General features: G+C 33.7%; 2 protein-coding genes and 1 non-coding gene across 10 annotated transcripts; 1 reads left to right on the forward strand and 2 right to left on the reverse strand.

The window, feature by feature from the left end:
* Positions 1-2,605: 2,605 nt before the first annotated feature.
* LOC112128429 (thrombin-like enzyme leucurobin) lies at positions 2,606-3,616 on the reverse strand. The gene has a single exon (XM_024230568.1). The coding sequence runs from the start codon at positions 3,599-3,601 to the stop codon at positions 2,633-2,635; it is 969 nt and encodes a 322-aa protein (XP_024086336.1). The 5' UTR covers positions 3,602-3,616; the 3' UTR covers positions 2,606-2,632.
* A 3,580-nt stretch (positions 3,617-7,196) lies between these two features.
* Positions 7,197-7,268, forward strand: Trnaa-ugc. Its single transcript has one exon. It is a non-coding gene; the product is annotated as a tRNA-Ala (tRNA).
* A 2,491-nt stretch (positions 7,269-9,759) lies between these two features.
* Positions 9,760-16,069, reverse strand: LOC106664488. 8 transcript variants are annotated; one of them, XM_014390239.2, is made up of 9 exons: positions 15,851-16,069; positions 12,784-12,885; positions 12,585-12,709; positions 12,382-12,478; positions 12,171-12,305; positions 10,795-11,530; positions 10,562-10,723; positions 10,148-10,280; positions 9,760-10,039 (listed from the first exon to the last, which is right to left on the reverse strand). In XM_014390239.2, exons 3-9 carry the CDS (start codon positions 12,642-12,644, stop codon positions 9,863-9,865), a joined length of 1,500 nt encoding a protein of 499 aa, XP_014245725.1. In that variant the 5' UTR covers positions 12,645-12,709; positions 12,784-12,885; positions 15,851-16,069; the 3' UTR covers positions 9,760-9,862. The 8 variants fall into 8 exon arrangements, with proteins under 8 accessions (XP_014245725.1, XP_014245727.1, XP_014245726.1 ...); XM_014390241.2 differs by having other exon boundaries at positions 12,772-12,885; positions 15,851-16,068; XM_014390240.2 differs by having other exon boundaries at positions 12,784-12,858; positions 15,851-16,064.
* Positions 16,070-16,112: the final 43 nt, after the last annotated feature.

Below are 16,112 nucleotides of genomic sequence, written 5' to 3' on the forward strand. Positions count from 1 at the left end.
GAAAATAAGTATACAAATCTATCCGCAGACCCAATAAACTGACATAAATTGTTCATGAATCATGACAATTATTTACATGAACAAATTTTATTAATGGTGGCATTATTAGGCGTATGAGTGAACCAGCGACATTCCATACAGGGAATACAATTGTAGGTATTTCGTTGAATAAATAAAAATCAAATTGTACATTTACTAAATTTAAGTAAATAAGAAAGACCGGTTCTGGGCAACAAAATAATGAAAGACCATCCGATACTCATGGATCGAGAGACGACATAAACAGAAGGTTTGATTTTAATCAAAACTTCCAAATAAACATAGGTACCAAAAAAGAATGGAAACGATAGGGAAACACCTTTAAGAATGGTACCATCCTTTGGTACACAGCTGGATCTAGAACACAAGAAGGTATAGGGGCAGACCAAATACTCAGAACCCATGGGAAAATACACCAGTATCTTCCAAGCTGAGAGTCACGCAATCGAGAGATGTACTCAACTCAACTTGACTAAAGGGTACAAAAACAAGAACATAGTTACCATGTTCGGGCTACTACATCGCTGACAGGACCTGTACCCTTCTGTGGTATAGGAACCCACACTATTAATGAGTATCTCAGACAGAAGGACAAAAAGAAATTGAAGGAACATAGGAATTCACTCATTGGACACAGCACTTCCTCCTGCGGGCCAGTGTAGCAGTTTGTTAGTAGGTGTGTTGGTGTCTCCTCTGCCTCTTTGCAGAATCTGCATGTGCCGTCTTGGATTATCCCAATATTCTTTGGTATCCAAGAGTATCCATTTAGCTTTCAGTATCCTGTTAAGAATCCTATTAGGATTCGCAGTTTATTCCTACTTCCTTTGACCCATTCTGTAATTTCTTTTATTCCGAAATTCGTTAGGAGATTCTTGGATTGCCTGTGTCCAATGAGTGAATTCCATTGTTCCTTCATTTTCTTTTTATCCTTCTGTCTGAGATACTCATTTATAGTGTGGGTTCCTATGCCACAGAAGGGTCCGGGTCCTATCAGCGGTGTAGCAGCGCCTTTCCTTGCAAGGGTGTTCGCTTTCTCGTTGCCTTCTACTCCCATGTGTCTTGGGAACCAGCAGAAGCTGAGTTTGTTATGCGTACCTAATATGTTTAGTTTGGTTTTGCAGTTCAACACCATCTTTGAACTAATGATATTTGAGCTTAGTGCTTTGATGGCTATCTGGCATGATAGCTGTGTTCTTGTTTTTGTACCCTTTAGTCAAGTTGAGTTGAGTACATCTCTCGATTGCGTGAATCTCAGCTTGGAAGATACTAGTGTATTTTCCCTTGGGTTCTGAGTATTTGGTTCCTGGACCGAATAGAACTGCCAATATACCTTCTTGTGTTCTAGATCCAAAGGATGGTGCCATTCTTAAAGGAGTTTCTCTATCGTTCCCATTCTTTTTTGGTACCTAGGTTTATTTGGAAGTTTTGATTAAATTCAAACATCCTGTTCATGTCGTCACTCGGAGCCATGAGTATCGGATGGTCTTTCATTATTTTGTTGCTGTCTCTCCATTTTAGTAGTGGATTGGTTTTTTATAAAACGAACTACAATGATTAATGTAAGAACTTAATAGGACACTCTATGAACCCGTAGAACCGATAATACACATAAAACTTTCACTTCGCAGTACAAAGCTGCTTCTGCATCACTAGCCTGTCTGTCTATGCACAGACACCATCATAGAGCATAATGTTATTCTCCTCATCCTGCATCTTTGTACAGTTTTCATCTGTTTTTATATGCCGAATTGTTGTGTGTAGCAAGTTTCAGTCACACTTAGGTCCAGGAAATATATATTATTTTCTCTTTCGGTTTTGAATTTTACGTTTTTCGGTAAGAAGTGTGTGCATGTGGTTTATGTTGTTCATGTGAATTATGGTAAATATGTCATCAGTGTGTGTATAGCTGGGTTTTTTCATAATTTCAGGGAATGTATAAATTTGTAAACATACTTGCACGGTTGACTGAAGTTGAGTCACCATCGTAGTCCATCTTTCAATTGTATATTTGTTCTTTGAAATTAGTTTTATCCTGTAGTCTGGATTATGTTAGTTGTTGCGCGTATTCGTTATTACAGTTTTGATGTAGTTCTTGTCGTATTGTGTTAACGGAATCGATGAATTGTTAGAGATGAGTGGTTGGATTTTCATTTTAATTTGTTGTACTTTGGTTGTTTTGCTGTTTTACGTCTTCGTGTGTCTTGAATAAAAATCTGCTGATATTGGATGAAGTACGTTATTTCCATGTGTATGTCAACTAGGCCTTCGTTTAGTTTGTGTGTTTTAGTTGTAATTTCTGTTTTTTTTTTGTTTTGTACTTTTTCATATTTTATTTGAGCTGGTTCGTTCGTAACTTTGTGAAACATTGTTGCTGAGGTAATGGTTATTGGGCCATTTACTACATTATTAGTAATAATCCAACCGAGCTAGCTGTAATTTGGTCAAAAATCCGAATATTTTGTCTGCCTGTCTTATACATATATAAGTAATTCTAAAAAACGCACTGAAATTACAAACGTGTTAATAATGAAAAATTATATACATGTACAATCATCTGATTGTTTTGTATGACAATTTATTTTTTGTTATGATTTTACTTTCTTATAAATGTGCAGGTAATTACGTAAGGGAGAATCGTTGATACAAAAAGAAGACTCTTTTTAATGGATTTTACAGAAACGCCGTCGTCAATATGGGAGAGGTATTCCTTCAATAGAATGAACTCTGTTATTACGAATTTATGTTTCACCCGTAGAAAAGTTAACACACCGAACACATTCCCTTCGCAGTACAAAGCTGCTCCTTCTTCACCAGCGTAGCTGTCCTCGTTCAATATCATTGGTTCAGCACAGATACCGCCATAGGGCACAATGTTGTTCACCTCATCCACCATAATCATTTTTGTACAATCTTCATCGCTCAAGACTCTAAATGCACTCACTCTCAAGAAATCCGAAATAGAATTCAAATAAATTTGAATTGCAATATGTTGTAATATTGCCCAACCCATGGCAAAGCATGGTTTTTTGTTTTTTACTACTTCATCCCATGCTTTGCGAAATTCTTTCGGATCAGTTGATGCGACAGTGGCCGGCTGGATATTATTTGAAAACTTCAACGGCTTATTTAAATACCCTATACCTATATCGGCGATGAAATGGGATCTTTTAGACTTTTTAAAGTTTGGTGAAACAGAGTAGCCTTTTATTGTTGCAACTTCGCCTTTTCCGCGTAACAGAGAGCCAAACAACGCTATCGTATCTGACAGATCTATATAACTTGTATTTCCAAACTTATCAATTCTAACGAAACAGTGCCCTGCTGAAACGGTAACCGTCTTCGATATTAACGTCAAACCACACGATTTATTACCTTCTATCATGTAACCCATAAATGGAAATTCTCCTTCAGTAGCATATCTGGTGTTGTATGAAGCACGAATAGGGTTAAGATTCTCAGCAGATACCATAGAAACCATCCCCAGGGTCACAATCATTACGGCCTGTGGAAACTTTATAGTGAATTTACTTTTCAACATGATCTCATTAAAAATATAAAACATTTGCAATATTCATCAATCATGTGACATTTAATGAATAAATAAACATTTTTATCAATAAATATTTGTTTATGCTATGTTTCAAACTGGGAATACCAATAATTTTGGTTTTCCACTTAATCCACTAACACTTAATCCAAAACAGGAAAAAGGATTTTTTAATGTCTACTTTTTACGGAATTTAAAATTTCATTTAGTCGCATTTGAATTCTGAAGATATAAACTGTTTAGTTTTCATCTTTGTTTTCTTAATTTCACTTTTTAAACTTAAAAATGCCACTTAGTGCTGAGGATGTTGCGCTTGGTGTGGCACTTATTGATGATGGACGTTCCACCAAGTATGCGGCCGTTGCCATCGGAGTTCCCGACGAAATACTGCGAGATGCCGTTAGACGTTTTCGTTTTAAGTTCGAGGTGTCCAAATTTCTGAACGGACTGCTCAAGATCAAAGAAGATTGAATCAGTATGGACTGATAGCTCCCCCCCCCGTAAGAGTACCAGAATTGAACAGAGGAATTGTACGGCTCGCATTTGTTCGAGAACACAGCCATTGGTCTTTGGACGATTGGTCTGCTGTACTTTTTACATATGAGTGTAGATTTGCTCTACGATCTTCAGATAGGCGTGAAGGAGTGTGGAGAAGGCGAAATGAAAGGTACGAAGCCTGTAATTTTTCCCAGAGCCAACGTATTCAACGTAGCTCAGTGATGGTGTGGGCGGGAATTCCAATGGAGAATCCCACAGAGTTGGTTGTTGTTTGTGGAGGGTCTTTGACGGCCAAATTTTGGAATATCATGCGTTGCATATCCTCGATGAAATCAACGACAATCCTTCTCTGATGCACGATAATGCTCGTCCACATAGTACAAACGTACCTTCAACAGCATGACATCAGGGTCTTAGCCAGGCCAGCCCGTTCTCCAGACTTTAACCCAATTAAACATTTATGGGATAACCTCAAAAGACGAATACGTACGTACACGTCCGTCACTTCCTGATACACTCCACGATCTTGAAAGGACTCTTCGTGAAGAATGGGCAAGCCTCCAGCAAAGAAACATATCCCGACAGGAAGAAAGTATGCCGAGGCGTCTTCGAGATATAATTAAGGCAAGAGGAGGAAATACGCGGTATTAAATGTTAATTAAAAATCTAAAACAAACTTAAAACAACTATCTGTCCGTCTTTTTTAATTTTTAATTTTCATTTTTAGCAATTTACTTTTTTAGACAAAGACTCAATTATTAAACGTTAAAAAACGTGAAACTTTGATTAATATATAAAAATATATACAAATCAAGTTATATTACAAGTGGGCGGAATATTTTTGTAAAAAGGTCTATTGTGGAACCGCTACAGCTTATAGCCATACCTTGGAAAGTGCGCTATTCTTTGTAACACTGAGCACTTTGATCTCCGTGGGTATGAGAAATGTCCTACCAAAGTGGCCGTACCGTAAACGGAAATCCACTTTAAGATAATCTTGTTTTGCTTTCATTAGAATGGGTGTCTGATTTTTTTTGCAATTCAGCAACATCTATGAGCTAAAAATGTTTGATGTTAGGGCTCAGATGGCTGCCTAGCTGTTATGATAACTTTGTTCTTGTTTTTGTACCCATTGATCAGGTTGCACTGAGTACATGTGTGCACTTTGAGTTCAATAATGCCGAGATCCTGTTTCCACGATGAAGAAAAAGGTGGTGGTGAGGGAAAGCTAGAAAGCTGGGGTTTTATATTCCCCAAACACTGAAGCCTTCTGGCTTATTGTATTTTTCTTAGTTCTTAGGTCGGTTCAATTGACTAGATCCTTGACTTAAGAAGTCGGTCATTTACTGTCTTTGAATTTCCCGGGGTTTTTTGTATTCTTGGTGATGTTTCCATTGGGTGGTTGCTTCGCATCCAAAGATAATATGGATGACAGTTTATTCCTCCTCATTGCATTACTATGGGGTTTTAGTGACTGGGAGTTTTTGTAGCTCTGTCAAGGGCCGGTGTTGTTGTGTATTGTAGAGCCGATGGTTGAGGCCGGGACTGTGTGAGTCGTTGGTAGAGGTCCGTGACCAAAAGAGCCATTGGCTGAAGTCCGGGTCCGAAAAAGTAGTGTGTCGGCTGACTTTGCAGCGGTTGAAGGGGCTCTGGTGCAACAGGTAGCCGAGTGCAGCAGTTGGCCAGTAGCCAAATTGGCTGTGTTGAGAAGACGAGCTCGAGGCTAATATTGCGAGTGTCAAGTGCTTGCCGTCGTTAACAGTTCTCCATTAGTGGTTTTTGAAAACTCGTCGGGAAGACGAGTCTCAAGGTGTAAGATGAGATCTTGTCGAGTAGACGAGTATCAAGGTGTGCAGGGAGATCTCGTCGAGCAGACAAGTCTGAAGTCAGTTCAGTGTAACAGTACCCCTGCTTATGTACGAAATGGCTCTACAGTCTACTCTGATTGGCTACAGAGTGGAGGGTGAGGCCAATCCAAAACTGGTGGACACCTAGCGGGTACCGTGGTGACTGCAGGTGGCCACCACATGGTCATCGTTGAATGTATCCAATTCGTGTAGGCGTTTTCTCAGATAGGCCGCTATATATCCTTGTCACTCCACTCTTACCCTCTCTAACTTTCCTGTTCCTTCACTTGTTTTAGAGCCATCTGTATACCATTATTTTTTTTTCGGAATGGGTGTCTGATTTTTTAATTATAGCCGTATGCCCGAAATGTGTAATCCCCATCAGGTGTCTATCCCCCTAATCTAATCAAGTGCCTCACATTCGGAAAGGATATGTGCCAATATCTCTGAATTTCTCATCTTCTTTAGGTAATTGTTAAGAACTATAATCTTCATCAAATCTGTCCATTGCTTGAGATTTTCTTTCTCAAGATACAACTCTTTGGTATGCCTAGATGTGGTTCAGGTCCCATGGGTGAGAGCGCTGTCCATTTTTTGGCTAGATAGCCTGTTCCCTTAAGTTAACCTTCTTGGATTCTAGAACTTGTTTTTGTAATCTGTATGAGCTTTTCCTGGCTTCTCCTTGTATGTAAGTTTCCAAATAAGAGTAGCAGTATTTCTAAGGCTGCTGATGGGGTTGTCCTCCTGTAGTAGTTATTCCTGTGATTTGCAATCTTGGTGCCCTGTCTAATTTTTGGGTAGCTTATTTTTGTTACTGTTTCCAATATGAATATCCTTTGGGTTAAACTTACACTTTTGAATTGAATATTCCTACATTTAGTAATGAGATGACTTAGTCAAAATGCTATTATTATTATAGGTTATTGCATACCTAGCAGCCAATAACTGCTTGCTGCTTTGTGACATGCAATAGTAGTAATATATAATGCATGAATAAATAATCTGTAAGAAAATTTATTTCAAATAACAATCGCTGGAAACGAAACGTTTGTTTTGACTAATTAAAGACAAAAAAAAGACCAGATAGAAGTGAGCCATAAAAAAATGTTCACATTCCGGTTATGTTAAGGATTCTCGGTGAATAAATTTTTTGTTTAACGTCTGTAAAATATCAAAATTTCGACATAATAAACTAATAAAATTATTGAAGATTCTCTTTCAAAATGGGACTACAAATCTTGAAAGTAAAGCACGTGTTGCTCGTTGGGGATGTAGCTCAGTGGTAGAGCGTTCGCTTTGCATGTGAAAGGCCCCGGGTTCGATCCCCGGCATCTCCATTAAAACTTTTTTTGCTTTCAAATTATTTCAATTATTTTAAAAAATTAAATAAAACAGAAGCTGATGGTTAATTATATTTTCATTTATTAACATAATCTTGTACTGGGATTCAAGTTTATTGCAGTCTGCACAAAATTGAGAATCTGTGTTTGAACTGTACTGCTTTAGACAAAATATTCAATTCAAAATTACCATTTATTTTTATATTATTTATTAAAAAAAAGTTCCATACAATTAAATTTATTGTATTCTTTAACTGAATGAGTGATTGATGTTCAGCTAGCAACTTCCATTTGAGTTCAGCAGTGGTCTCCATCTCCTGTTCCAATTTTTGAAATAAATCTGGTTTCACGGCCAAAATGTAAAATTAAACAAAAAATTAAAGATAATTTAAAAAATAAATTACTTCAAAATTTTATGTAGAATGTGGACAATGTTATAGTTGTCTATACCTTAAGCTTATTTCTACCCTTTTTTCTTAACATGCTCTTTCCATTTCAGCTTGCCATCTAAGTTCATTCCCGGATATTTAGCTGTATGGTACAATAACTCCCACTGAAACATGGTCCAATTTATTTTTCTTTTTTTGTCCATTTATTTATCTTGTTATAAGCCTATTGAAGGATTCTGGATGGTTGATGGTCTATCGCTGCAGTTATCATCTTCAATTTTCAAAAAATCACTGGTGTATAACAAGTAAAGCATTGAACCTAGTATGCTACTCGGTACTCCTGCATTTATTGTTTTAAATTTTGAATATTGGTATTCTTGTTCAACTCTAAAATGTCTGTCAATTGAAGAATTGATAATATCTACATACTTCTTTGGTAGCATGCCTTTTAGCTTACTGATCTTCATAAAAAGTTCATATTTGTAAAAAAAAAGCTAGTGCGCATGGAGGTCAATAGTAGAAACTAATATATTCAAAGATACAAGATAAAAAAATAATAGTGAATTAATGTTCTTTAAAAAAAATAGTAATGACGGAATGAATAAATAATAAAATAAATTTAAAAAAAAATCTACTCACTAACTATATTCATATTTTGAAAATTAAATCATCAATAGACTAGGCAAGAAATCTATCAATCTGTTTTCATGCTGATTGTAAACAATGACTTGCAAATCTACACAATTTGTGAGTATAACCATTATTTTCAACTGTTGTAAAAATTTTTCAAAATTGTAATCAATTTTGTTTTAAATGTCTAATAATAAAAATTACTTGAAAAAAAATAAGCAAACTTGGTGGAATAAATTGAGATTGACAAATAAATTTTTAACAATTAACTTCTAGTGTAAGACAAAATAAATGTTTTGATTGGCCCATGTCAATTTTGTGTCAAGTATAATTTTAAAATATTTTACAATAAGTTATCATTGTCTTCTACAGGTCAAGGACTTGATGATCAATTTTTTTAATATTCAAGTTGATGGCCGGTATTGGTCTGCGGACAAGTTGAAACCAGCACTGGGTCATTTACTGTTCTTATCTCCATTCCTCACTGAAGAAGATGCAATTCCAAAACGACCCAGTGTCAAATTCAAAAATTTCTTTATATACATAAATTGTACATTAGATTTTCTTGGATTAAACAACATCCTCTACTTTTGGTTATAATAATTGATTCCATTGGCTACTGTTGTATATTTTTGGCTGTAGTATCTTCTACTCAAAGCAGCAACGTCATCAACAAACTTGGTAGTCACTGGCATAAATGTTACACAAAAATGACCAGCTTTTTTGAGGTAAGCCAAAATGTATTCAATTTATTCCAGTCTAATAACTAGGAAATTTTAAATAACAATCCTTGGTTGAACTAACATTGGCTACTTCTTGATTTAGCTGTTTAATAAATAAGTTTGAGAGGCTGATAGTGGATAGTATTCCATCTATCCTCATTTAAAATATTTATATATTTTGTTATTTAGTATGATGGAGGAAAAGAGTACTAAGAAAAAGAGAGTGCAGTGTTTTAAAACTTGTATGCATTATAGCTTGGAATCAACAACCTAGCTTACCCGCAACAGTTTAGATGTTTGACACGGTGCTCATCACTAGTAAGGTAAAGGTCCTGTGTTCGAATCCAGTAGCCAATGCATTGCCAACATGCCATGCCATTGCACAAATGGGCTTTTTTTTTTTAAATATCGGCACCTGAGGGTTGATGTGACCTCTGCTGTTGCAAACCGTTGTATAAAAAAAAATTTAGACTATTTTTGGACTGATATTTAGCTTGTTCATGTCCTGCTCAATTTGTAATTAAACTATTAGTTATCAACTAATCTGAAGTTAATAGATTTTATGTTATCTGCTTTTCCTGGGTTGGTGTTATAAATTGATTTGCTAATCAATCATTAAATTACCAGTGAAGAAATAATGCTCATACATAATCACCAAATTAATGGTAATATCTTGAGTTTGGCGTGATGTTTTGAAGAAATTAAATTTAAATTCATTCATTGCGAGGTGGATATAAAGAAACATAGTATTTTAAAAAATATTTTATCTCAAACAGTGTAAATTTCCACAAAAGAAAATTAGTCCTAACAATATCCTTTTTTTGGTTTTTGTTCGTTTTTGTGGGTTTATTCAGACGAAGGTGTTTGCTTTAAGGCTGTCTTGAAATTCTTCTATTTTACGGAGTAACCTCGTCATTTTCAATCCATTTGTGGATATTGTCTGCGAAAATGCGTCTGGGCTCACAAACAAACTCGTGCTACTGGATCGCTTTTCCATATATGTTAGCTTATCCTTGAGGTCAGACACCTATGAAAGAAAATTGTCTCTATAAATAACAAAACTGATGCAGATACACAGCATATAACAAATATTAATTAGATATTATAAAAATTAATTTTATAATGTGTGCTGTACCTCGTTGTATAGTCCCATAATGGCATTGATCTCATTTTCTTTGGTTGTTAACTCTTCCTCCAACTTCTGGAGCTCTTTGTCAGCTTCTGGATCTTTTTTTGTCTTCACTAATTCTTTCAGTTCATCGTATTTGCTAAGAAATGAAATTTTACATAAAAAAGAATGAAAAGTAAAAAGAAATAAATTAAATAAATTAGAAGACTGTTTTAAATATTTTTATCATTCGTGAGTAGAAACCTATTACTTTACTTGTGTACTTTTCTAAATAAATATGTCATCTTCAAGCAATATTCTTTATTTATGGTGGAATGTTAATTTTCAAAATTAATGTAAATTTGATGATTTTTATGGCAATAAGTAATTTTTTTAAAGTACATTCTTTAAATAAATGTTAATAATATAAAAAATTCTTACGTAGTCATCTTAGAGAATTCATCGTGAAGATTTACCAATACATTGCGTAGTTGATAATTTTTATAATCCACTGAAGTGCCCATAGATACTGAACTAGCCTTTGCTTGTAGAAGGGATTTCGGTTTTTTCACATTACCAAGAGATCCATGACCGACTACGTACCTACAAGAATTGAAGTAAGATAAAAATTATTGTACCTTGAACAAGTTGTTTGAAATTTAATGAGTGATAACCTTGAGCGAGCTTGACCAAAAGGGACTTGGGAAGGGCAATATTTCAGCAGGCCTCCAAGTTCACAGTCTGGATCTGCTAGTGCTGTTTGAGATATGGCTGACCTGTTGTTCAGTTTAATCAAGGATAGAGTTTCCTGAACTTTCATTCCTAAATTATGAGACTTATTTGTAGACATGCCAACAACAAATGGTATACTTTTTATGTTAAAGTGAGCATTGAGGCTTTTTGGAACACATTTCATTCTGTATGATACTGTCGGCAATTGATACGTGCTTTTCACATATTCACACGAGGATTTGCTTTTTCTCCGATTTATTGAACAATTATCTTTGGGGGCATAAGACATTGTTTTTTCACTTGGAGGTGGTAGAGTGTATTGAAATGAACCCTGCATCATTTGGTTTTTATTTTTGAAACTTGTCGGTTTGGTGGCTTTCATCGGTTTTGTAATTTTTTTCATTTTTGCATTGCTCGATTTGTTTGAATTGGCTTTACCCGTTTGCCTCGTATTTATCTTATTTCCACCTGGAGTCTCTTTTTTTCCCGATTTTTTTGATGATGTTCTAACTATTTTTGCAGAATCTTCTTGGTTCTTGGTCATTTTTCCTTTATAACCACCTCCTTTTGGTTTGACTCTTACACCTTCTGGTTCTAATTTCTTTGGCTCTGTGCTGGCTTGGCTCTTTTTTTGTGCACCACTAGGTTTCATATCTGGCTCCATTTGGAGATCAGGATCTGAAAGACAAAGTTGTACTTATATACAGGAAAATATTGAGCATTATTTCAACTACAAACTCATGGATGATGCATCTTTTAAATATTATTTTATATTTATACAGAGGGTATGAAAGACTGTCGTAAGGAAATACTCTTAGGATGTAATTTTAACATTTTAATATTCTTTTTTTACTCAATATCCGTTTATATTTTATTAAGCCTACCATCTAATGGGCATTTGCCCTTGCTAACTCTTCATTTTTATTAAGAAATTTTATGACTCATTAATGATGTACCATTAAATTATATGGCTATACAAATTCAAATGGATTGTAAATAATAATTTACTTGAATTTGTATATGTTATATGTTCTAGCTTGATGAGCTATTCACTCTTGATAATAAATAGATGGATCTGTTTGTCATTAATCATAATTAAAAAAGATATTTCATCCATAGCAATCAAAAAGTAAAATCTCTGACTTTACTACTTGTCTTTCTTTTATGCCCAAGAGTGAAATTATGCTCCAGAATAAATTATATTCAATATATACAAATTGCCTTGTTCAAAATTATTACAAATTAAGATATAATTTATCGGCACAATCTCTTTGAAAACATGTTTTAATTTATTTGAAATTCTTGACAAAAAACTAACCGGACATATCATTGATTGAACGTGTCATCCCACTTAGTATGATTTGCACCACATCTTTGGGGTCTTTGCCCACATGCTGTTTACTTCCAGTGATCTCAGACACAAATCCTTCATTAAAGTCAGTTAAAAAGTTTTCTGAAAAAAAAGAAAAGAAAACGAATTGTAAATAGTGTAGCGAACAGCATAAATATTTAATTATGGTAGAAGTTACCATTGAATACATTATGCTCTGAAACTATACACTGCTTTGTCCTCTGTTGTCTTTCTGGGAAAAAATGGGGATCACCTCGCCTTTTATCTTCTTTCGTCTATAAAATAAAAAATAGTAATTTGTGAATATAAGTGTGTTTGTTGTCTTTTTTTATGATTTCAATGTGTGTATTAATTTTAAAAGCTGTATGAGATTTTACACACCTTAAATCCAGCCTCTCCACCTTCAACAGGTTTTTCTACACCATCATATAGGAGCCGCATGTATTCAACTTGTTTTCTTAACGTAGTGCATCGATTTTCAGCTATAGCTAGCTGTTGTTCTAGCTCTGAAAATAATCATGGAATGAGTTACGAATTGATTTTTAATATTTTTTCCTGTAATGTGTGCCTGTAAAAATACCAGCAATCCTTGAGTCCTTCTCTTTTTTTGGGATGGTCTGCTTACAGCCATCGCCATACTCAGTAACCCCATTTTCTGCAAAGTCACACTGTCTGAATTTAACTATAATTGATAAATGTTATTATACACTCATTCACTAATTTTTTTAATCTATATTAAATTATTTATTAAAAGGTTAATAGTAGAAATATAAATGATTTCCAAAATAGCACAATCAAAAACGTATATTTTTAATATTTTGTGGTGCATATGTCCACAAACTAATTGTATATTGCAAGTGGTTTGATTTTGATTGTTCTTTTGATTCAAAACTAACTTGTCGATTTGGTTCGATAGTCAACAAAAATAAAAATTAAACTTAATATAAAAACTTAATATAAAGTGTTTTTCACAAAATACACCAACGTGCCCTCTAGAGTGTTAAAAAATGAAACTGAAACCAATTTTTTTTAGAAAATTTACCTTCCAACTATATAATATTGTCAAATTTAGCTTTAGCCTTCTTTTATAAACAAATGTTCAATAGAGTTTGAGGAAAGACTGATGGTACTTACCCATAGGTGGAATGCCCAAAAATACACCTTGGTCCATTTTGAATTTATAATTAAACAAATTTAACTGAAACTATAATAATTTTGCTATCCTTCAAATATAAAAATTGGCAGGTACACGGAAGGAATTTAATACATGCTGAAATTTTCACTTGGAGCTCAAATATTATTCTAACCCATTTTTCTCGACGTAACCATGGCAGTGAGTGATAGTAAGGAATTTTTCAATTTGAAAATTCCTAATATTTTAATTTGAAATATTTAAATGCATTTTATCCTTTAAATGAACCCTTCACATTTTAAGGACTTTGTCGTTTTTCTGAACTAAAAATAGAGTATTTGACCATATAAAAATTTCATGTAAAATTGATGATATAACAGTATGATTGGGAAAAATCAAGATTTTTCTTATATTTACAATAAACAATAAATTATCATTAATAATGGATAATAATAAATTCTTGTTGATTCATACATTTAAAATGTTTATTTTAATAAAAATTAACAATAATTAATAATTAAATTCATTGTTATTATGTCATATGGAAGATTGTATATTCAAAATTTGTATATATGAAATTGCATATCCAAATTATAGATTAAAAAATACAAATATAGATTGCATATACAAAAAAAATCATAATCATGTGCAAATAATGCTGAAAAATCATGCTCAAACAATTTTCTCAACATAATACATGGTTATTAAACATAATAAAAAAAAATATAAACATCAAAACATAAAAAATAAATAAAAATCTATACTTTAAGCAGTGTTACAATTATTAAGAAACATTTTAATCTGGTTTTTCAGATCTAACAAACCTACAGGAAAAAATTCCAATTTATATTGAAATTTATTGTATGGTAAGATTCAATTGTCTTCCCTGTTTTTATATATATCCTAAAAAAATGAGATCAGCGTAAGACGAACCTAATCATAAGGCTAAAGTAGTCAGAGGGTGCACCCTGGCCAGAGGAGGCATCACAACAATCCCGACCTCGCTCCTCCAAAAATTCATTTTTTGGAACTTAAATTTTTTTTTAAACAAATAAAAACAAACACAAATCTATAAGTGACTCAGTGCCAGAGAAGCATAAAGCTATGGCCCTTTATTTATTTAATATTTTAAAAAAGATGTAAGATCATATGCAAATAGACCAAATTGGGAAGAATTCTATAAAAATTATTTGATAAAACTGGACCAAGAACTTAAGCAGAGAGAATATTTCTTAAATATTTCAAAAGAATTGAATTGCTTGAGAAGACCAGTAGTTAAGAGTAAAACCATTACAAAGAGATCAAGCTTATTTAGAGCTTTAAAAAGTATCTACTAGATGAAAGGTTCTACAAAAATGCAAAAAATAAGATGAAATACAGCTATAAAAACAATAAACTACTAGAAGTAAGAGTAATTATAAAAATTGCCGAAAAACTGGAAATTTTGCTGCCAATAAAACATAGTTGAGTACATTCGAGCACTTGCTCTTCGCCAATATGTGAATGGCAAGAACTTTGATCATTGATGATTTAGGTGACATCCTAAACTGATTTGATAGTTTTAAAGATAAACTTTTCTACTCTTCAAATAAAAAAACTATCTCCTGTTGAGCACATGCTTCTTATTAGCAATTAAGAAAAGTTTGAGCACGCACTCCTAAAACTACCTTGGCTACTTGTACTGGCTCATCAGATCTAATTACAATCAAAAATCAATTAACTGACAATCCTATAATTCAAAACTACACAATCTCGTCGCTCAGAGTATCCCTTTGTTCTCATTGTGAATTCCTGGTCACAATGAAATTTCTGTAAATCACTAAGCAGACGAATCTGCCAAAAAGCAAAAAAAACATGGGTATATGAAGTTGAATTGCTTGAGAATGATCAGTAGCTAAGAATGAAAACCAGCACCATTACAAAAATCTCAAGCTTATTTAATGAAAGGTCTGCTAAAAAAAGTATATACTTGATATTTAATGATAAAATACTTCATAATACACTCGTGAAAAGTCAAGTATTTTGTTGACCGACTACTTTGTAAATTAAAAATGTAATGGGTATTTATCATTTATGTAGATTTTGATAAATTTAGTACAGACACACTGAAGATGGCAAAATACCAAAATGAGTCTGCTAGGCTGACTTTGGTAATGATGAGGATAATAGGAAACGGGGTTTGTACTCCCCAGGCACTGCAGAACCCTTTGGGTGTAAACAGACCAAGATGATACGGATTACAGTTACAGTTTACAAGCCATAATCTATGTATATGAAAATGAACGTTTGTAAAAACAAAAACTACTGAAAAGATTTCGATGAAGCTTTCATAGCTTTTAGTTTTTGTTAGTGTCAGGAAGGTTCAGAGAATAATGGGCATATAAGAAATAATCCATGTCAGGATTTATAAAAAAGAGAACACTTTCTATTTTCCTCCTGGCAATGCTGGATTATATCCCTTGATTCTCTATATAACTGGTGATACAATTAAGTAGTATTGAATTATTTTTTTTACCATCAATTTCCCATAAAATGGGTTGAATCTAGGCTTCAAAACACTTTCCTTGCTTTTATATTTATTTGATTTTCAAATTGCAATTTAAATGCATTGCTTGTTGCCAAAAGATTTTGATTTGTTTTTGTTCTTTGAATTTAACATGACTTAGCACTTGAAGATTTTGTACTGTAACTGTGCTTGGGTCGATCTTGGATTTCAGCTGTCCCGACAGATGATCGTTTAAAAACAAATCATTAAGAAAGAAATAATTAATTTTTAT

The sequence above is a fragment of the Cimex lectularius genome, unplaced genomic scaffold (assembly GCF_000648675.2).
Source record: "Cimex lectularius strain Harlan isolate CLEC.00 unplaced genomic scaffold, Clec_2.1 scaffold13, whole genome shotgun sequence".
NCBI lineage: Eukaryota > Metazoa > Arthropoda > Insecta > Hemiptera > Cimicidae > Cimex > Cimex lectularius.